Here is a 21,684-nt window from a genome sequence, read left to right as displayed (position 1 = left end):
TCGCTCTCGCTCTCTATCTGAAAAAAAAAAAAAAAAAAATCCAGCTTCTTGTTTCCCTTTGGCAAATAGCTTTCCACACTCTGCCTGAAGACATCATAAGTCTCCCCATTGAGCAAAAAGCCTGATGCAGGACTCGATCCCAGGACCCCGGGATCATGACCTGGTCCGAAGATAGACACCTAACCGACTGAGCCACCCAGGCGCCCCTACACTAGATTTTCTCCATTCACTACCACAGTCAGTCTGTGAGAGAAGCATGATGGTGTTTAGGAAACAGAAGGTCAGAGAAAAGCTAAGTCATGTGTCCAAGATGGCAGAGCTAGGTTTTGGTTGTTGTTTGGGAAGATCTTAATGCAGGTGTAGGTGATTCCAAAACCAAGCTCTATCCACTATCCATCCCCTCATTGACACAACAAATATGAACCAGCTGAGGTGCTGCCGTGCACCTAGTGGGGCCTCAGCAAGTGTTCACGTTCTTCCTTAGAAGCCAATCAGAGACAAAATGAAAGCAAGCCTTTCTCAAGGAACAAGTCTCCGTAAACTGACAGTCTCTCCATTCCCGTGTCCTTCCGCCTCCTCTGAGGCCCTTTAACTCCCTTTCCCCCTCATTCACCCATTCTGTCCTTGGCTCCTGTGTTTCCCTGCATTGGTCTGGACCTTCTGGATTTCCCTTCCAAGCCTGACGTGCCAGGTGCTTTCAGGAGAGGAGACAGTCGTCTGATAGGTGACTACAGCTGAGAGCCTGCATATTAATGTGTGTGCATACATGCTTGCACATGCACAGACAGATGCACTTGAAATGAGAAGACTTGCAAAACGTGGAGACAAAATTCAGATTGCCAAATTCCTGGAAGGCAGGAACAGTTTCACAGTCATGTCTGTGTCCTCTGAGAGGCATTCGGTGAAAATTTAATGCATGCATGCCAGCATGCATGATGGAAATTATGAAACTGGAGAACAAGGAAAAGAGAGTCCGAATAGTCATATCAGAAAACACCATTAAGATCATTGATCTTCCCTCAATGAGGAAAACTCTAAGCCTTCCTCCTTTTTGCCGTAAGAGATTTCTTCAGGCAGCTATGCTGGGAATCCTTCTTTATATTGTACTGAAAGGTGCCCCAATGTAATTTCTACAGTAGTACTGCTTTTTCCATCTTTTTTTCCTATAGATGTTTGTTAAGCATCTTGGTGATGATGTCAAGACATGGTACCATATCACAGGGCTCATAGGGTAATGTAGAGACAGAGGGGTTACGGAACAGGGCAAGTGCTGTGCTGGGGGAGATGGGCCACCACAGGGACAGCACGACTGGCGGAGAGAGACACCTGTTTCAGATAAGGTAGTCAGGAAGTTACCTAGTAAACTGAGGCCCAGAGGTTGAATGGAGCCGGAAAGAGCCTTTCAGGCCCAGGGGAAAGCAAAGGTCCTGAGGCAGGGGCAAGTTTAGCTTATTTTGGAAACTGAGAGCAGTGAGCAAGAGGAGGGTTCAGAAGACACAGGCCCTTGGGGACCTGGAAGGGGTGTGGCTTTACGCCGACAGCCCTCAGAATCTACACCACACAGAGCAGGGCATCAGGTGGGAAATTATAGCATCAGATTCATGTTTTTGAACCAGCACACCAACGGCCTCGACATACTGGTACAGGCCAAGAGGGGAAGCAGTTAGGAGTCTGCTCCTGGACATGAGGTGACAGCCACAGAGGACACGTGGAGGTGGGCAGGGTTGCAAAATCGTCCAATGGTGAAGAAGGTGTGGAAAAGGAGGCAGGGAAGGTCAGGATAGTCTTTTAGCAAGACTCCCTCTTACCCACCTTCATATCCCTCCAGATGCTAACACAGCAGCAATGGTGCCTGTCAGGTACTCTGGAAATGTCACCTGAATAAGAGCAAACCACAGACAGCATCCCCTGGGGAAACGGAGGAACCCTGTTTCTTTCCCCAGAGAAATGACTCCAGCCTCTCTACCAGCTTTAACATCCTATGAGGAAACCCCCTTCAATTCTCACCCTCCCCGGGTCAGCCCCAAGAACTTGCTGGAGAAGGAAGCAGAAATGGAAGGCGAAGGGAGTGGCTGCTGATGGCTGCCATCTGGAGTGGCAATCGGTAGGACACAGCCACCTAAACTAGGAAGCTCCTGCCTTCAGTGTAATTAGACAGGTTTCTTTTGTGCAGGACCCAGAGTTAGTCATGCCTGGTGTGCTCTGAGACAGCCCTGAATAAAGGCTGGGAGATTCGACACTTGCAGCTTTTTTAGAGGACTGAAGCCTTGTTTGGGGGTTTGCTTGTCTTGTCTCATTGAAGAGCCAGTTACCATCTCCCAGCACTAGCAGCCCACAAAACATGGCTTTGGAAATCTAGAGAGGCCCCACATAGACCCAGGGCAGCAGGGCTGGCATGGAGGGTAGAGTGGTCAGGGCGCAGCCATGGATGTGCGAGGTCCTGCGGTGCCTGGGGCAGGGCCACCCACAGGAGACCCGGCCTGTGGGTGCTGGGAGTGAGGAAACCCCGTGGGCAGGTCCTGTTCAGGGGCCTGTTAAAGGCCAAGGTTCAGCGTAAATTAAACTAGAAGTATGAATGGCTCTTGGATTGAATGACTTTCTGTTTCCACACCAACCTGGAAAATTCAACTTTAAAAATCCCCAGAAGCAAGCAATAGTTCCTTTTAAGAGTTCTATAGAAACTTAGACATCCTTTTAGGCTAGTGGGCTTTGATCCTTATAGAACCAAAGTTCCCTTTGTGTAACAAATACTCTGTAATATCGCCTTAATTTTCCTTAAAGAAAATCAGAGGAAACTTAAAACTTTATGTCTACAAGATTCACATCTATACACACAATGTCATATTTTTATATATATATAAATGTAATATAATACTTATATATTTTTTTACACTAGGTGTGTGTGTATATTTATATATATATAAAATCTCTGAATTTTAATGCAATGGGAAAAGTCTGTAATTAGTAGAAGAATTCATCACACATAAAAAATAGAGGTTAATGAAAAAATGAAAGAGCAAGATTATGAGACCTTGGAATAAAAACTTCAGTTATAACCGCCAGGCCTTATTTGCTTGTGGCACCCTGCATGTCTCCCAAAAGTCATACAGGACACGCCACAGTGCACTGGGCAGAACCGTCCCATGCCTACCATGAAATTTAGCTTCCTTGGCCCACCCACGCATTACTAAATGCCAGTTTTGCCCACCCTGAATCTTAGCGGTGCCCCCGCAGGTTCCCAAACAACCCCCTAGAGGGCAGTGCATGCCCCAGAGTGAGAACCGATGCCTTGGGCTAAAGTAGGACTTCATTCAGCCTCTTATTTAATTCTTGAAACATTTGAAATCTGTTTATCCAAATTATTAAGAAACCAGTGTCTCCCACCAGCAGGGGAACCCCTCAACCCAGAAAATCACCACATATGTACGTTTCATTCAAAGGAGTAGTAGAAAGGGAAGGAGAAGGAAGGGAGGCAGCAAGGCGGTGACATGTAACACCACAGCCCCCAGCCCCACCCCCTGGCTGCCAGCGGCCGCGGAGTCAAGAGGCACCTGCTGTGTGGGGTGTAGCTCCTGCCTGCTTCTTAGCAGTCTGATTGGTGAGTTGGCATTACCCTGATTATTATTTACTTGTGGAATGTCCACGGGGTACCTGATGCCGAACAGTGCACACAGACAGGCACAAATGGGCTTTGTCAGGGAGGGGCCTCCCCACCATGGCTCTCATACCCAGGGATTTGCATATTGCTGCAACATTGTGACAGGTTTCTTTCCTGCCTGGCGCTTGAGAGCTTGGAAGTCACTATGAATGATAAAAAATAATTATATGACTTGCAGAAAGCCTTTGTGTGGGAAGGGTGGTATTAGCTATTACATTTAATTATTTAATGTGGAAAATTATTCACACTGTGTAAAGAAGCCCAGAAGAAAGTACGCTGTGGTTCCTTTCTCCAACCCTACCACTGAGAAGGAAACCGGAACTAACCAAGCTTCGGAGGGGAAGAGGGATCCCCAGACCCGTGGGGGCTTCAGGTCACCGCTGTAGAGGAGGGGGTCTTGCAGGAAGGCTACCAGCAAGGCCAGGAGAGGCAGTCTTCCATGGAGCGCTCCAACAGCCCCCAGCAACCAGCAGGCACTGTACGAGCTCAGGTTGTTCTCCCAAAGCCCGCGAGGGCTGCACAGTGATTGTTCCTGTTAGGCAGAGAAGGAAGGCGGGGTCGGGGGGTGGCGCCTATGGAAACTCACCTGCACAACTCCAGGCACATCTCTGGAAGCAAACACAGGAGTTCAGTGCATTCCCATTTTGTTCACTAAAGTGTATGCAGGTACAGCCTCTCACAACTGCAGGGGGGCCATAAGTGCCCCTTCACTAAGGAGGGCTCAGCCCCGGTTAGGTCAGGAAGGACATGGAGGGGACCGGTCAGATCTGGGTTTAGAGTGCTTTCCCAGCTGCCCTGGAGGAGAGAAGATTCAAGGCAGAGGGCACAGAGCTGTCACAAGTCCGAGTTCAGCCCTGGAGCAGAGGGGTGGGACGGCTCCTCCCCGTTCACCCACTTACAGGGCTGTCTGCTCTCTGCCTTCCCTTCTCCCGTGGAGAGTGTCCGTGGTATTTCCACAGGACGCATCCATTCAGTGCCCTGGTCCTGGAGGGGACCTTTGCAGAAAGCAGCTCAAGAGCAGCAGGAAGCAGCTACCAGGATCCTGCCACCTACCCCCGTGCACACTGAGGCACAGAAAGAACCTTCCGAGGTCCCCAGAGGGAGCTTAGCTGATAACCCCCGTTTTCATCTGCTCCCAGGGGAGAAGGATGCCAGAGTCAGATCTGTTCAATCTTGTGTAGTCCCAGGTACCTAGTGAGTGCTCATTGTGTGTTGGTGAGAGAAAGAAATGAAAGAGGGCCTTTAAAATGTTCCTGGGGAGGAAAATATTAATTTAAAAAAAATTGAAGTAAAAGGTGTCCAGTTCCAAGTGCATATTCCTCTGACAATGTTAAGAGCAGCCCCATCACCGCCACCCACCTGGGGCCTTGTCTCCCCAGGGGTGTGGACTCAGCCCCTCACGCGGGCTGGCAGCCTGCTCCTGCCCCTCGTGTCTGCTGTACGCCCATTCTCAGTGCAGCCTGAGACTCCAGGAGCCCCTGAATGACCACGTCACAGGGGAGAAACTGACAGAGGAAGACAGAAGCCTCACTCCCTCCCAGGCTGCCGGGAACCTGGAGCAGCTGTGTGCTCCCGTCATGACTTCTCCATTAGATGCCGCTAATCTCCATGATTACTATTATGTCTAAATGACATCCTAACGTAATACAATTCCTATTATCTCTGCTTGGTGTCAGTTACCATTGTGTTCCATGAGATTCCATGAGATCTACTCTTGGCCCCTCCGCTAAGCTGCCAGCTGCACTCAGCACCTCTCCCTGGCTCGTTCCCTCTCCCCCCACATCTTGGTCCCACCACCTAGACCCCAGGAGAGACCAGGGCTTCCAAGGAACTGGACACTGCCTCCCCGGCCACACCAACCGCCTCTGCTTCGCCTTTTGCCTCATGTGCCTTCTCTCAACTGCTTGCTCACTCAAGCAGGGGCTCTTGTTCTCCTTCAGGGAACGCCCCCCACCACCACCCCAGGTTGAGAATGAGCCATCGTGGGCCCATCCCTTGCATTCTAGGCCCTGCCTCCATCAGGTGTCCTGACCCTTCCTCCAGCTTTGTGTGGATTCCCTGCTTTCCCCTGCAATGCCCTGGGCCTGCCTCTGGGGCTCTGCATCTTGCACCTCCTTTCAAGCTTCCTTCCACTCCTTCCTTATACTCCTTTCTCCTTCTCCCCATCTCCCACCATCTGCATGGCTTTTCCTAACTCCTCCTTCCCTCCTTCACTCTGCTCCTGTCTTCTGCCTTTCATGACCTCCCCCAACCTGCCCTTCTCACCTTTTGCTTCTCACGTGACTCCTCAGTCCCTTTGGTTCTCTGGCATCTCTGCGTCCTGCAGTTGGCTTTTCCCTCCCTCTGAGACTCCTCTTTCCTGGCCTTTCTTTGTCTCCATTCCAGCACTTCTACCTCTCCTCTCAGCTCAGGCCTCTCAGGTTGACACTGAGCCTGGCAACACTGTCTGGGGCTCCAGGTCCCTGGAAATAAACACCCCCAGACAGACGGAAAGTCCAGGTCAGCCTCCCCATTGGGGCCAGGCAGGCTTCCTCATCACCTCCTCGGGGTCCTTTGCTTTACCATCAGAGGTAGATTCTGAAGATGGGCAGGCAGGAAGAGAGAAAAGGACCAAAAAAAAAAAAAAAAAAAAAACAAGTGATGGCAGCAAAACAAGTCTTAACCTCAAAGACCCCACCAACACGCAGCGTACTCCCAGGTGCGCAGGTTTTCCTGCGATTCGTTCTCACCGCCTACCTGTATTGTCTCTGAGATCACAGAGGAGGCCTCTGGGCTGGGCAGGAGAGTTGCTGAGGACCCAGAATTCAAGGGCAAAGGCACTTGTCTCTAACCTCTCCCTGGGATCAGAGGTGGGACCAGGCCCACTTGGCAACCCACTCCTGTCCTCCTGGCCCTCCAGGCAGAAGGAGGGGGACCTGGTTCTCCCCCAGTGGCAAGTGTGGTTTCTTAGAACCTGGCAGTTAACTGTCCACAGGACCCTGCTTCTAACAAAATCTAGCCATGACAACATGCAAACTGTCATCAGTCTCAAAGTAGTACCAGCCAGATTTCCTCCGAGTCTCGAGACAGGCACACTACTCACTAGTGACTCAAGATGGGCAGAAAAGGCCCTAGATGCTGGCGAAAGGTAAGCTCAGGATTCCAGAACCTTCGACTCTTCCCTCCTTCTTCCACACACCTGGGCTTTGCCTGCCCTTCCACTCAGTGTCACCCCCAAATGGAACGTGTGCTTAACTGGGAGAGAGGTAGACAACTCGAGTAAACCCCGACAGTCATCCAGACTCATTTACAGTTTACTTCAGGCCAGGCAAGTGCTTTACATGTGTTGTCTCATGTAATCCCCACTGTAACCCTATAGTTCTCCCATTTTACAGGTGGGGAAACTGAGGCACAAAGAGGTGAAGTTATTTGCTCAAGAGTACCCAGAAGTAGAATTTGAACTGACAACCCACTTCCAGAGACCGTGCTCTTAATACTGCCTCTTTCAACTTGGAATAGCTTCAATGACGGAGGGGAATCAGGGCACAGAGAATCCAAAAGAGAGGAAAATCCGCAATTCCTGTGCATTCAAAATGTATAACATGGGGTTTTGTGGCAATTTTCCCTTCTACTAATGATTTGCTGAAGCTATGATCAGTTTTGTCTACATGTTCTCAACCTACTTCAGCCAGTGAGCGGAGGGTCGGCAGCCCCGAGGAGAATGGGTCATACAGATGGTCTAAGTAACTGCTGCTCATGGTGGGTTGGGGCACTCATCAGCCTGAATGGGTGCACACAAGAGCATCCCCAGGAAAGCCAGAGAAGAGGCCCATCTTCTGAATTCATCCCCAGAGGCTGGGAATTTGAAAGGGGGAAAACCCATTAAATCTGCAGGACTTAAGGATGTCAAGGGAAAGCCTTTTCATCTCCCAAACACCATACCTTCTGGGTGATCAGCCCTGCTTGACTCTGGGGAGCTGGATATTAAGAGGTTTGGTTCACCATTTCAAGGAGGGCAAGGAAAACCCTTTCCCTAATCATGACTTCTACCCTACCATTTGGGACCTCATCACCAGAGGATAGGTGTAACTGACTCTGGGTCAAACTGATTTCATAAAGGAAAAAGCCTATGATTTGTTTCCACCCTCCTTCTTCCATTCCATCCCCAAAATCTGTATTACCTGTGGTTTCCAGCAAACGAGGTAGGCAAAAATGGTGTGTGTGTGTGTGAGAGAGAGAGAGAGAGAGAGCGCACACTAAGCTCTTATACTCCAGAGAGTGCAGGGGAAAAAATATTCTTCTAGGCCCTGCCCACTTAGGGATTTGACAAGGTGTCTAAATGGCGAGCACCTTGTTGTGAATGGGATGGGAGGAAGGACCGTTGAGAGTGGGAGGAGGACGTGGATGGAGGAAACAAAGAGCTGAAGCTGGGTCTGAAATCGTCTTCATGGTCCAGCTTGGAGAATTGATGGCATTGTGGGACAGAGAAAACGGAAAGATGGGCGGATGGGTCAGGGTAAAAATCTGCCTCTTAAAGGGATCCTGTCACCTGCCCCCCTCTCAGCATGCTCCCTCACCCCTACATTCTCACTATGTGCAAATCTCCTCAGGCAGAGTCCAATAAGGCAACTGGTTGGTCTCTGCAGCCAGCGGAGACCCTGGCACTGGGCCGACCAGGTAGCTTGCCTGGACCAAAAGCCTCACCAGCACAGCCTGGTGAGGGCAAGAGCGAGGCACAAGACTTTCGTCTTGAGAGAGCCCAACCCGTGGGAGCCTGCCGTGGAAGGTTGGGAGAGGCCCCATGGTCAAGGAGGAGTGGACTAGTGCGTGTTTTCCCTCCATCTGCACATACACAAAGAATTCCCAGAGAAAGGGTGATGAGCGATGCCCAACTGGGAGGTTGGCAGGGTCCCTTTCGGTGTCTGCCTTTCCCTGGTGCTCAGCAGTTGACTAACCTGTGTGTTTATCCTGGCCTTTGCCCTACTCTCCTCCTTCCTCCCCTTTTTCTCCTCTCTCAGAGGTGTTGCAGACCAGGACGGCTTACCCATTTTGTTTCAGGTCTCTGGCGAATGAGAAGACTCCAACTCAACTTCCTTTCCTGAGCGCTGAGCCTTCTCCCTCCCTATCTCTCCTCTTGCCCACACACCCGAATAACGTTTTGTTACCACATTTTCTAGGCTAGGTGCTGAACGTTCCTGGACTCTGCTCTGGCTGCTGTTTCTCTTCTTTCTCTTCCTTGATTCTGCCTCCCCTTCCCTTCTGAAATAGCTCTCCCCACAAAGACGGTCTTCCCATCGAAAGAGACCACCCCAGTATTTTCCAAACTCTAATTTTAAAACATATGCATATTTGTAGTTCATTTGGAGTCCTTCCTATTTACTTCCCTTCTTTAAAAATCAGCCTCTCCATTTGCCCTGTGAATAACATCTAAGAATCTGGGAGGGAATTGGTTATTTCCTGCTCATAGCTTGTGACTTAGATGGGAGAGAACAGTCTCCTTCTGCCTCCAGGGCTCTAATATATTCAGAAATGATTCTGGGAAGCCAACAAGAAAGCCGTGATTTCCAGTTGACCCTCACCTGACCCACACCCTGGCCAACCTCTGCTTCTCCAGAGTCTGGCTGTCCAGAGTCTCCACCGTGGCATTTCTGTTTTCTTTTGGCAGAAATGCCTGGGAACAGAGAGGCCCCTTTCCCTGTGACCTGACCTCCCATACTAAGAATAACAGCCCTAGGACAGCATGTCTTTGCGATCCCTCTGGAAAGAGGGCATGGCTGGGAAGTGGGGAAGTTAAGGGAGCTAGATAGAGCCAGGAGGAAATGGAAGAACACAGGCTCTTGGCTCTTGTGAGTAAAAAAATTAAAAGGGAGAGCTGGCAGCCTTCAAATACTAGGGAAAGAAGTCTGGGAAACTCCCAAAGGACTCTCCATGCTTTCATACCCACTCCCCAACCTCCAGAATCCCATCTCCTGAAAGCCCCAACTAGTGGCTCAGAGAATAGGAAAATGTGCTGGTCTTGCTGAACAAATGTGTTCCAGCCCTGTCTGGTCTCCTTTGCAGAATATTTCCTGAAAAAGTGAAGAAGCAAATGTACTTTTTGAAAGAAGACAAGTAACTTTAGCTAGGTCCTTTCCTTTCTACTCCTGGGGAATATGACTGTCCTGTTCCCAGGGTCACCTGAACTGTGAGCCTGTACCCCTGTGTGGCCACAGGGCAGTGTTCTCTAGACTCCCACACCTCTCAGAGAGGCAGATGGTCCAGACCCGAGACACCTGTCCACTCTGTGAAGGGTCCACCTTCCCGGGACTCCTGGGATCCTCTAGGAAAACTGGGACAACATCTTCCTTGGTTGACCAGTTGTCCAAGACCTCAGAAAAGTCTTTCAAAAGCATCTCTTCCTTTCTCCAAATATGGTGGAACACAATTGAAGTCCAAGTATACAGGGTGAAGTGGTGAAGTCAGCACACAAGTCTTAGCCCCTTGGTGCCATGGCACAACTGCTTCTACTCCCTTCTTGCAAAGACTATGTCCCCATACCATCTACCCAGTCTCCCCTATCAATCCAGTTCTCAGATTTGATAATTTCATTCCCTCTGGGTGGCATTTGCATGTCATCAGGGACTCTACACCAAACTAGTAGATGTTAGGAAAGAACCTAGGGGTGGTGCATAGTCTATGCCCCCAAAAGCACTGCCTGGGGCTGTATCTGACACGACTGAGCTGTAAGATTTACCTGGACTCTGTCTCCTTTCAGTTCATAAAACCTCTGCCAAGACAGCACTGTCCCTGGAAACACCAGGGCATGGCCAGTGCTAGAACAGTGGTGACCGTTGATTCTAACTGCAAAGAGTCCAGCATAGATAGTATTGTTTTAATGATGCAGTCCTCTCATTATTCCCAAGCTTTAGATGAGGTACCACTGAGTCCAGATGACCTGGCCACCCTTCGGGACCACACTGCTGTGGTTTTCAGGTCTTTGGAATTCCCAGACCATCCCTAGGACCACATCCCACTCACCTTGGGGGGAGGGGGGTGGTGTCACACACCTGTGTCCCTCCCTACCTCCAGAATGGCCCTTCTGATGGAGGGGAGCCAGGGGCATAGGAGACGCTGAGTGGGCACTGAGAAGAGAGTCCATCCGTGTCCCTGCACCACTGTGACTGGCACTGCCTGCCCCCCATGCCCACCCCTGCCCCCCACTGTGGGAAGCAGAAAGAGCCTTTTTGCAGGAGGGTGGCGTGGTGGGATGGATCTGGAGGAAGCGGGGCCAGGTGACCCAGAGAGGGCGGGGTGGGGAGGGTTGGACCAACCGCCTCCCAGCCACCTGCTTCCCTCTTGGGCTCCTGGCCACAATACGGGCGTTCACGACTCCAGCAACAACACTGAGGTGCCCGGATGGTGATTCTGATGGTGATGTTGCTCTGTTCTTGTCTGTCTAATATTCCTTTTTAATCCCCATCCTGCCTGCCCCTCCCTTATGTAGGGTTACTTTAGTGATCCCTGGAATGTTTTTGACTTCCTCATCGTAATTGGCAGCATAATTGACGTCATTCTCAGTGAAACTAATGTGAGTATGACTCTGCCCTCCCCAGGAAGCCTCCTCCTTCCTCCTCTGCCTCCTCTCTTTCCCCTTTCTCTCACTCTTTCTCTCTCTTTACCTCCTTTTATTTGTTTGGTTTTTTAATTTCCTGTTTTTACCCCCCTCCAGTCATGCTTTTTATTGAACCTGCCGTCGTCTGTGGGGGAAAAAAAAGTGGGAGCTTCTCCTCCTTTTTTTCCCCGCTTGGCCCAGCTCTGCCCCGTGGCGCTGGGCCCAGGGGCCCGGAGCTGAATGGAGGAGGGGCAGGTGCGGGGGGCTGCCCGGCCGCCTCCCCGGGCGGCCTCAGCCCAATGGATCCTTGGTACTAACCCAGCTTTTGTCAGGCCTCTCCGCCCAGTGAGAACCAGGTTGCCCAGGTTTGAGCCGCCAGAACTGTAGAGTGGTAAGAGAGTATTTAATATGCCCACGTAACCTCTTTCTTTTCTCATTTTTTTTCTCTTCTCTCCTTTCTTTCATCCTTTTTTTTTTTCATTTTTTTCCTCTTCCTTTTTGTTTTGTTTTTCTCCTTTGTTGTTGGTTTTTTTTTTTTTTCTCTTCTCTCTCTCTTTTCCTCGGCTTCTCTGCCCCATGCAGCACTATTTCTGTGATGCATGGAATACATTTGACGCCTTGATTGTTGTGGGTAGCATTGTTGATATAGCAATCACCGAGGTAAACGTAAGTACATGGCGTCCGTCCCTAACTGTCCGTGCCTGCTCTAACACTCATTTGTCTTTTCCCGGGTTCATTTTTTTTTTCTTCATTTTATGTTCTCCTCCCCATCTCCTTATTTTCATTTTGTTCATTTTATTTGTTTGTTCAAATTGGTTTAAAGGATTTTTTTTCTCCTTGTCTCTTTATTTTGAATTTTTCTGGGTTTTTTTTTTTGTTGTTGTTGTTGTTGTTTTGTTTTTTTAACTTTTGGAATGAGTTAGGCCTCCCTTTTCCTTTTATGTTCTGATTGCTGCCTCTTTTCTCTCTCCCATTCCACTCAGCCTGGCATGACTCACACTGTATAGAAGGAAGCAGCAAGGGGAGCCAGAGAGTGCCGGAATGAGGGGACAGTCACAACTTCTGGGCCACGACTGAGGCAGGGACCCCAACTTCCCTTCACCCCCACCTTCACCTTCAGACTGCTCCTTACCCTGTCTTCCCTTCACCCCCATGGCTCCCTGGAAAGGAGCTCTCTCCGGGTGGACCACCAAACCTGAGGCGTCTCTGGAGTGGCCAGAGAGCCAGAGTGCTGGGCGGCCCACCCGAAGGTCTTCCTGGGGGCGGGGGCCTTGCCTCCCCACTCGCTGTGGAAGCGGCCTCTGGATGAGCACCTCACTCCCAAACAAAGCTGCCCAGAGAACGGACTCTCGCACCCACCCCGTTCTCTCCCTGCTCCCTGAGCCCCTCACGACCCCACCCCTGGCTCCCTGGCCTCAGAACCCCAGCGCCTGGCCCGGGGCCTCCTGCCATCTTCTCCCGAGCTGTCTCCTCCTATACAGTTCCTTCCAGTCCCTGCACATGTCTTTTTGTTACCTGGCATGTTGAAACCTTCTCTCTTTATCTATAGGCAAGCCCTCTGGCAGTTAGTCTTTAACATGTGTTGTTTAATTTTTTCATTTTTATTATTTTTCCTTAATTAAGAGACTTGGTAATGTTTGCACAAACCTCTGATGCGCTGAACCATTGAATAACAGCACGGAGCAGACGCTGTAGGGTTTTGATCTAAGATGTTTGAATCTACCCTACCAACCGCCACCACCCCCCTACTGCATCCTTACCGTCCCCCTGCCGGCTCCCTATTTTGCTCCCAATCAGTTGAACTGACATGTTATCTTATCCGCCTGATTCCCTTGACTGGAAGCCCATCTGCCCCCCACTTCCAGCACGTGGACATTGGAAGGAGCCTGTTGCGCTTTCCCTCCCTCCCACTCCCATCGGCCTCTCATACCCGCCCTGCTCACACTATAGCCATAGATTTGATGGCCCCTCTGTCTCTGAGATCCCCCTGGGTTGTCTTTGTCTCATGGTGTGTGTGCGTGCGTGCGTGCGTGTGTGTGTGTGTGTGTGTGTGTATACACACTGTCCCTTGACTTCTCCCAGGAAAACATCAGATCATTAAAAAAAAAAAAAAAAAAAAGTCTAGCTTCCTCCTCATGCTCTGCACCTCCCCTCCCTCGAAGGCCCCTCCCCATCCCTCACCAATCTGGACACCCTCTGAGCCCTACAAGTGTCCCTCAGGTGCTACTCAGGGCCAGGAGTCATCCCCACATTTCTAATGGCCAACGCCTTTGTGCTTGCTCGGAGCTCCGCCCGTGCACTGCTCGCAACTGAGGGAGTGTGTGGGATGGGGGATAAGGAAGAGACAGAGGGTACAGGTCCAAACAGGTCCGGGACTAGGAGCCCGGTGGCAGGAAGATGTAGAAAGGTGACAGCAAACTGTTCCCCTCGATACAGTCCCAAGGTTGTGAGGGGGTCTTTTGTGGTTCTCGCCATTGGCAAGGCCTGTACCACTCAACCTGCCATTTTCTCCCAAACTATTGCTGTTCTTAAATGAAAAACAAAGCAAAAAGAAAGAAAGTGGCCAGGGTATAAGATTTCTACTGAAAGAGTGGCTATGTGGGGGCTAGAGGGGGTATGCAGGGCGAGAAAGGAGCTTGAAGTCATCCTGCAGATCCTTATGTTTGTATAATGATTTTCTACTTACAATTCACCTGCGCGTACGTGTATCGCAGGTAACTCTTAACCTGCCCTGTGAATTTAACAGGCAAGAATCATCATCCCCCGCTTGCTGACCCTAAAGATACTGATGGAGAGATTTAAGTGCCTTTCCGAGCCACACAGCTGGAACCCAGACCTCCTGCTAAGCCCATTCACTTTGCCGTAGACCACAGTCCCTGTCTCTTCAGTCCAAGATGCCTTTAATAAACACATACATCTCACATAACCCCCTCGACGGTACTCCCCCCAACTAGGATTCGATCAGCTCTTAGGTCCTGTAATTTATATTTCCAGTAACCATACAGGTTCTTTTCCCATTTTCAAAGCAAAAGATTATGTATCAGACCTCCTTAGAGTTCTGATACAGCTCAAGCTCCTCCAGCCTCCCTCCATCCCTCGCTGGGATTCTCCTCACTCCTCCAGGCTGAGGGATTTGTTAAAAGTCATACTGAAGGGTTGTCTGGGGATTAAATGGGGACAGTGCGTGTGCTGGAGAGCAAGAGGAGGTGTCCCAAGACCCACCGCCAGCACAATGATTGGCTTCTGAACCAAGAGAATAACCATAATGTCACCCATATCCCGAAGGCAGTGTGGGAGAGGAAGTCAGAACTTCTTCCCGGAGAAGTTAGCGAAATGATGAAGACTTGGTTTCCTCATCTGTCAAAGGAATGTGATGATTTTTCCTGCACTGTGTTTGGAGACTGAAATAACAGCATCTATTTTAAAACTCTGTGGAACTGTAAAGCACTACTCAGTGGGAGAGACTGTGGCTCCCAAGTGTGGCACCCAAGCAAAGGACATTTTTTCCAAAAGCCCTCCTAGAAGAGCTGGGAGGGTCCTTACTTTCCCGGATATGGTTAGACTCTAGAGTGTGGTCGACAGGTTCAGCCGGATGAAAGTAAGCACCGAGTATGTGCCCAACCCCAGCCTCAAGAGGCCCACGCCATGAGCACAGGCCCGGCGCAACCCTGCCCTCGGGCAGCCAGTATGGTGGATGACAAACTAAGAAGCAGTGATGCCTAGTCTCAGAGGCAGGTCCCTCCACCACGTGGCTCTGCCTTCAGGTCACTAGCAGCTTCTAGGTCTAGACGCTCTCTGGTGTGAGGAAGTTCACAGTGCCAGGGTGGTTTCCCAGGGTGCTGCTCTAGGCCTTCCCAGAACATTCTAATCAGACTGTCATCACAAGATATCCATTCCCAGACATATGTTCTATTTGGCAGGAATCCACGCTTTCAGCGTCAGAGGAATCCATGAGGGCTTTTCACCTGTCACTCATCATCTTTGACTCTTTTAAGACTACAGAAATCAACTCTCGTTTCCCTCACCAAATCCCAGATTTACTCCAACTGCCCTCAAACTGTCCCCGCAATTTATACTCTTGTCCTTGCAAATGCCTTCTCTTCCCTCCTTGCCTTCACCAGTAGGCTGTGGCGCCCCCTCCCTCTCAGGAAACAGGTTCTCCACCCATCCCAGGCCATCGCTTCTTCATCCCACTACATTTATGGTCTCACCTTCTGTGTGTGTCAGGCACCTAGGATATATCGGTGGCAAAATGAAAGCCCCTTCCTCATGAGCTGGCATTCCAGGGTAGAGGGAAGAAGCAGACAATGAGCCATACGTCTAGAAAATAGGAATATCATACAGTGGGCTAAATGATGATCAGTGCTTCAGAAGAAATTATGTTACATTAGAGGGATCAGAGGTAGCGGGGACAGGGAAGGCAGGTGCAGTGTCCAATAAGATGGGCTTTTCTGAGGAGGGGACATGGCATGGAGCAAAGGTATGAAGTCGATGAGGAGCTGCATGCAGATATCCGGGAGAGGAGCTTCTAGGCAGAAGCAGCCGCCACGGTGGCTGGAGCACACAGAGCAGGGGCACAGAGAGAGGCGACTGGACAAGGGACAGGATTCTGGCTTTTATACTGAACAAGAAGGGAAGACACCAGTGCCTTTGAGAAGAGCGGCCCCACGGTCTGACGCATTTCTAAAGGACCACCTTGCTGCCTTTAGGACTCAGGGGTGGAAGCCAGAACAGCGCTCAGAAGGCAAACGCAGGAACCCAGATGGGAGACGAGGGGAGCTGGCCACAGAGCAGGAGCACTGGAAGTGGTACCAAATGGTCAGATTCTCAATCTGTTGTGAAAATAGAACAGTATCTCCTGACAGACTGGATGTGGGTGTGGGCAGAAGAGGCATCCAGAATGGCTCGGGGGGCCTCATCCATGAATGTTAGAGATGAGATGACATGGAAGGCCAGGGGCAGGAAACAACTCGCTCATTCTCACAGCTTGCTAATAGCAAGGCCAACCGAGAACCTGGCCGCTGACTCCCCATCAGGTGCGTTAGTGTAGGTGATGTAACCAGACATCGTCTATATATATGACAGTGGTCGGTGTGGCCAAAGCTGGCTCTAAGGGAGATTAAATCAAGACTGGTGGTCTCAGGCTAAGCTGGGTGGGGTGGGACAGACTTGATCCTTGACACCTCTTTACGCCTCTGTTTCCCTTTGTTGGATCCCTTCTTCTGTTGCTCATGGATCTCCCTCCGTGCCCCCTTCCCACTTTCAGCACCACCCCCAGCCCCACAACAAAACTCATGGCGACCATGAGACCTGTTTCCAATGTACTAATTCTTACTAGGGTGGTAGTGGCTAAGTAAACTACCCTTCCAAAAAGAAACGTTGCCCTTAAAGAGAAGGCAGTAATGCTCAACCTAAAGACTGGAGATCTGGGACATCTGGTGTGTCTAATGTAAGACTTTTGGGAACATGACACCTGAGTGAGAGAGTCTCTACCCCCATCCTCCAGCTTCTCTACAAAGGCAGTTTTCTACTCTGCTTGGAAATAAAGCCGGCCTCTGGAGATTTAGCAGTGTGTCTGACTATGAGCAGTCTAGCTGGCAATGCAGGAGTCATTTCGAAAGTTCCCAGGCCTCTGCAAGGCGAGGCAAGGCTTGCTGTGTGGGCGGCCGACCACAGAGCACTGTGAGATCAGCTGCGATAAGAAGTCAGGCCCAATAAAGTGGCCTGGTAGACAAACTTTTCCAAAGCTGTGACATTGAGAAGTGCCCTGCAGGTTTGACCTGAGAGGTCCATGGGAACCTCTCTTTGTCTGGACATCCTGGTTGGGGTTCTTAATTCAGCCTGCGTTGGATCACCTGAGTGTTTAGGCCATTATTACCCAGCAAGACTCATCTGCCCTCTGCCTTCTGCCTCCTTCACTTTCTCTTTTCCTCTAATTTTCTTCCCTTTCCTTCCCTATTCTCATCTTTTCTGTCCACACACAGCCCTCTCCTTTCCCCTAAAATAGAAGAGTGGAAGGAAACTGTCACAATACTCCCTTGGTTTGGCCAGACAGCCATCTGGGCCTAGCCAGTGTCTGTTGCTTTAGTTCCCACAGGCTAGCAAGCTACTGTCAGTGTGGTTGCCAGAAAGCTGCAAGCAAAGGGATCTAGAACATTCCATAAGCTGGAAGAGAATGTGAGAGATCTATGACCCAGGTGGGTTCAAAAATGCCCACGAATACCACTAGAAGGTATAGCCTGCACCATTTACTCTTTCTATTTAGTGTGTCTTTTCTTTTAGTAATACTCTTGTTCTCTGTCCCCCTTTCTTCTCTGTCCTTCTGGGCTTCTATGTTTTCTCTCTCTCTCTCTCTCTCTCTCTCTCTCTCTCCCTTTCTCTCTCAAAGAGAGTTCATTGATGTTGTTATCGCTGCTGACAAAGTGATTTCATTCATTTATTCTTCATGGGTTCCTTCTGTTTGTCATTTGAGTGAAGGATACTGGTTGTCCTCCCCAAAGGAAGATAAAACTACCTTGACCATTTCATCACTCTTGTTTAGTATGAATTATTGGCGGGTAATAACACCTGGGGAGCCATCAGGCTCCAGGTGACTAACACAGCGACCCCTGAGGCTAACCATGTGAGCTAGCCACTGGGCAGCTAATAACAGTGGTCACCGCTGTCCACCTTCTGCAGTCTAACCCACAGAGACTGGAGGAGCAAGAGTGAGCCAGGAACCAGCAACCCCCATGCTCTGTACCTCTCCACCAGTTCCCTTGGGGCCAAAGACCTTAAAGGAAGTTCCAAAGAGGCATTTCAACTGTGTGTCTATAATCACAAAGATTCAAGAAGGGCCCTTTTCCTTCTGACTAGAATTTTACCATGGGAAACAGACGCAAGCCAGGAGGTCTTCAACATGGTGGACAGGTGGACAAGGGAAAAGAGAGGCTGCTCTTTCCACTGCCTCTTTCATTTTTCCCTGCCCTTTTCTGTGCAGTGTTTCTGCCTCCCTTGTAATCCCCCCTTCTTTCCTTTTCCTTAGAACCCCCCTCCACAGATCCATCTCCAAAGACCAAAGACCTCCTCCACAGACCAAAATGGAAATTTTATCTAAGAACTGCTTTCAACTACCTATAATTCCTTCCTTTAAGGACTCTGAAAGCCATTGCCTTCTACCCTCAGCTTAAATTTGAAATCTGAAAGCCATTGCCATCTACCCTCAGCTTCTGTGTATCCGAGTTGACCTGTGCTTATTTAAGCTTTGCGTCTCCCTAGCAAAGAAGTTCTTCATGCAACTTCAGAGGATTTCCAGTTTTAAAGCATATTTTACTTTGGCCTTCTTAAAATTCTCTCCCCTGCTGCCATCTCTGGTGGCTCTAAGATTCAGCATCTCCCACCTCCTCCACATCTATAGGGCCACAGTTTAGTTCCTGGTTGGAAGAGGAGATAAAAGGATAATGAAGACCTCCCCATCTTAACCTACACTTGACCTACACTTCCTGACCATGAAGGTGGCGTCAATGTCTCTTGAAGCCCCTGACCCTTGCCTCTCTTCATGTGTACCAGACTGATAATCATCCTCCCAACTTAGATAACTGGACTTTCACTAACAAAACCCCAGCCTCTCAGCCTTCCACCATCCCACGACACTCTTGTAACTGAACCAGACTTCCTGTCTTGCAGATCAAACTGAGATGAGATTAGAGGCAGTGAATGCATAGAATGGAGTTTGGGGAGTAGGGAGGGATGCCAGCTGGACCCAGATCTTCATGTGGTCTGAAATGGAATTTATATTTGATCTACTCCCTAAGTTCTGGACAAGAGTACTTTAAAAAAAAAAAATCAACAGCTCTGTAGCAGGGCAGCTAGTAAAAGACTTACGTGCTCCTGTGACGTTGTTTTGACTCATGTTCCAGAGGAATGTAGAATTTCAATAACTCTAATATTATACCCATTGTCTCAATGGCATCAATGGATTGTGCAGACCTGTTCTGTGGGGCTTGTTCATGACCTAGCCAAGAGCCAGCCTTCCCTGGAGGGAATCAGAAGGTAACCTGCATTTAATATCCTTGAAGACAGCTTGGTTGAATATTATAGCCTAGATATCTACTACTTAGCCTTCAATCCCTACTAATCCTTGCCTCCTGGCTATGTGAAAGAAAGAGAGAAAGAAAGAAAGAGGAGGGAGGGAAAAGGGAAGGAGGGAAGGAAGGAAAGGAAAGGTAAGGTAAGGTCTCCTTTTTATATGGTTAAGAGCTATTTTTCAACAATCTTTTAGTTCACCAGAGACTATGTAATGTTAACAACTGGAAAAATCCCCTCCTCCATCCCCTCTCTTCACCAGCCTCTGATGCTTCCTGAGTTTCATCCTTCAGTGTCTTATGCATGGTCTAAAGATGGTCCCCCAATGAAAAGGAGCAGTGAGGACATTCCGGAAACTAAGACTTCATCCACTGAGTGATAACTTTTCATTTGATCCTGTACTTAATTCAGAAAGACAGTTTTTGAGAGAATATCTCCTATTTGCTGCCCAATGCCACTCATGTTGTCATTGCCAGTTATACCAAACCTAGGTAATGTGTAAGTACAGAGAAGTAAGGTGATTGGGTTTTCCTTTCAATCTGCCCTTAGCCTGTTAGCTGGAACCACTAGCCAGGACTCATTCTGAAAATGTTCCACCTCTGCCTCACCTTATTTCATTTATGCCAATCACACAAACAAATTAAGTTAATTGCCCAATATCTTTAAACCCCTTGGAAACTGCCAGATCATTAGAACAGAAAGATGAAATCATTGGCCGCTCAGTGCCTACCATGACTGGGTAGAACACCATAGGAAGACTCGGCCAGAATGTTCAAAGTAGGTAAGCAGCTCTGCTGGCTCCATCTAGAAGGGTAGTGTGGGTGGGTCCCCAGGCTCAGGGGCATGAGTCTTTAGGGAATCTTTCTGCCCTTCTTCCCCAGGAGAACCACAGAGAAGGAACTATAAGCTACCTCAGGGGGACTGGGAACAAATCTGAGAAAGGGTCACAGGTGAAGGGTGTGAGTACTCTGGGCTACCAGCCATTTCTGAATTTAGCTCAAAAATTAGAAGCGGCACTAGGTGGTCTTTTAAGACAGGGTACCAGGGAATCCCAGAGAGTGGCAAACAGCACAAACATGGCTCTGGGCTAAAGGTGCAGATGCCCAGACCCAGTGGGTCCAGTCTCCCCTTCTAGCTCACCAAGGGATTCCACTTGCTTCTGGGCAGGATACCAGAGACTGGAATGACTGCACAAGAGCATCTAGGAAATGTCCTTATGGGGTTGGCAGTGTGTCAGTAGACTGTGGCTTCTCTGAGGGCGAGGGCTCTACGTTATGCTTTTTCCTATCGTTTCCACTTAGAAATCACCCAGTGGTTGCTTTCTGATTTTATTATGAATGGTTAGTTATTTTTGAGATCATGGATCTTATGAACATTGTTCTTCAAATATAAACAGGCCTACATGAGACATTGATAAATACTGCTATAGCAGGTCAAAAGTGCCCTCTGAATAGCATAGCTTAACGCCCAAGAAAGAAAATAGTCTGTGACTCTCCAGATTCTCCCAAAGTGAGACTCTTAGGAGAGCTATCATTACCTGTGCTGGGAACCCCAAGTAGGAGTCCAGAGAGCCCCATCCTTCCTCTCTCTACTGCCCTCCTTGCTCCTCTTGATTTCTTAACTCCTACTACAGAGCTGTATCCTAAGGATTCTCAGTACATCTTATTAAAATACTAAGATATAATCAAGGTTATTAGAATACATGGACACAAATGGGTTCTCTAAATTGTCTTTCTGGTCCTGTTCTGGATGTGGTCAACCCAGAGGACTCTCTTAGGAGTGATGGGGAGCTTTGACAGTTTTCAGGATAGATCCAAGAGGAGAGCAACAGCCCAGGCCTGCTGGGAACTCTTCTGATGCCCTGGCATTGCATGTACTATAGATTTGTCTCCGTCTGACCCTCACACTCCCTCCCCTACTGAAGCTCTAGAAACACAGAATTCCTAAGCTATTAAGACGGGAGGACAAGCACCCAAGCAGCTAGAGATGTCTTCCGTGTGTGGTTGTGTGTGTGTGTGTGTGTGTGTGTGTGTGTATGCGTGCATCTGAGTTTCTATGTTCTTTCTCAGCCTGCTAGCCAAATTCTAGTGATTCCACAGGCTTCAGGCCTGTGGACTGACCTGGCAGCTGGTATTCCTCCTGAAGCAGAAACCAAGATCTACAATGTGCTCTCTAAGGGACTGGAGAGGTGTCCCTCCCCTTCTCTTCCCTTGCCCCACCCTTTATCTTCATCATTCCCGAAAAAGGTCATCTTACCAATTTGCTGTAGGGAAGAAAAGGAATTTGCTGAGAAATTCATTAACAAAGAAGTATTTTCAGTCTGCAAGTAAATGTCTAGTTGTGCACATTTCCATCCTTCAAAACTTGCATTACATGTTTTCCTCGTTTATAC

General features: G+C 49.2%; 1 protein-coding gene across 17 annotated transcripts in view; it reads left to right on the top strand.

The window, feature by feature from the left end:
- LOC111159674 (calcium voltage-gated channel subunit alpha1 C) overlaps nt 1-21,684 on the top strand; it is a 621,933-nt gene that overhangs the window by 542,387 nt on the left and 57,862 nt on the right. For 8 of the 17 annotated variants that reach the window (XM_022522244.1, XM_022522241.1, XM_022522235.1 and 5 more), the window contains one exon: nt 11,811-11,894. In XM_022522244.1, coding sequence (XP_022377952.1) covers nt 11,811-11,894 — 84 coding nt within the window. Of the gene's footprint in view, nt 1-11,120; nt 11,205-11,810; nt 11,895-21,684 lie in introns of all 17 variants that reach the window. The other 9 variants (XM_022522246.1, XM_022522245.1, XM_022522243.1 and 6 more) reach the window with 3 other exon arrangements.

Source organism: Enhydra lutris, unplaced genomic scaffold (genome assembly GCF_002288905.1).
Source record: "Enhydra lutris kenyoni isolate GAN:26980312 unplaced genomic scaffold, ASM228890v2 scaffoldscaffold69, whole genome shotgun sequence".
In the NCBI taxonomy this organism is placed as follows: domain Eukaryota; kingdom Metazoa; phylum Chordata; class Mammalia; order Carnivora; family Mustelidae; genus Enhydra; species Enhydra lutris.
Note: the sequence above shows the minus strand (reverse complement) of the source record. Positions and strands in the feature narration are given on the sequence as shown.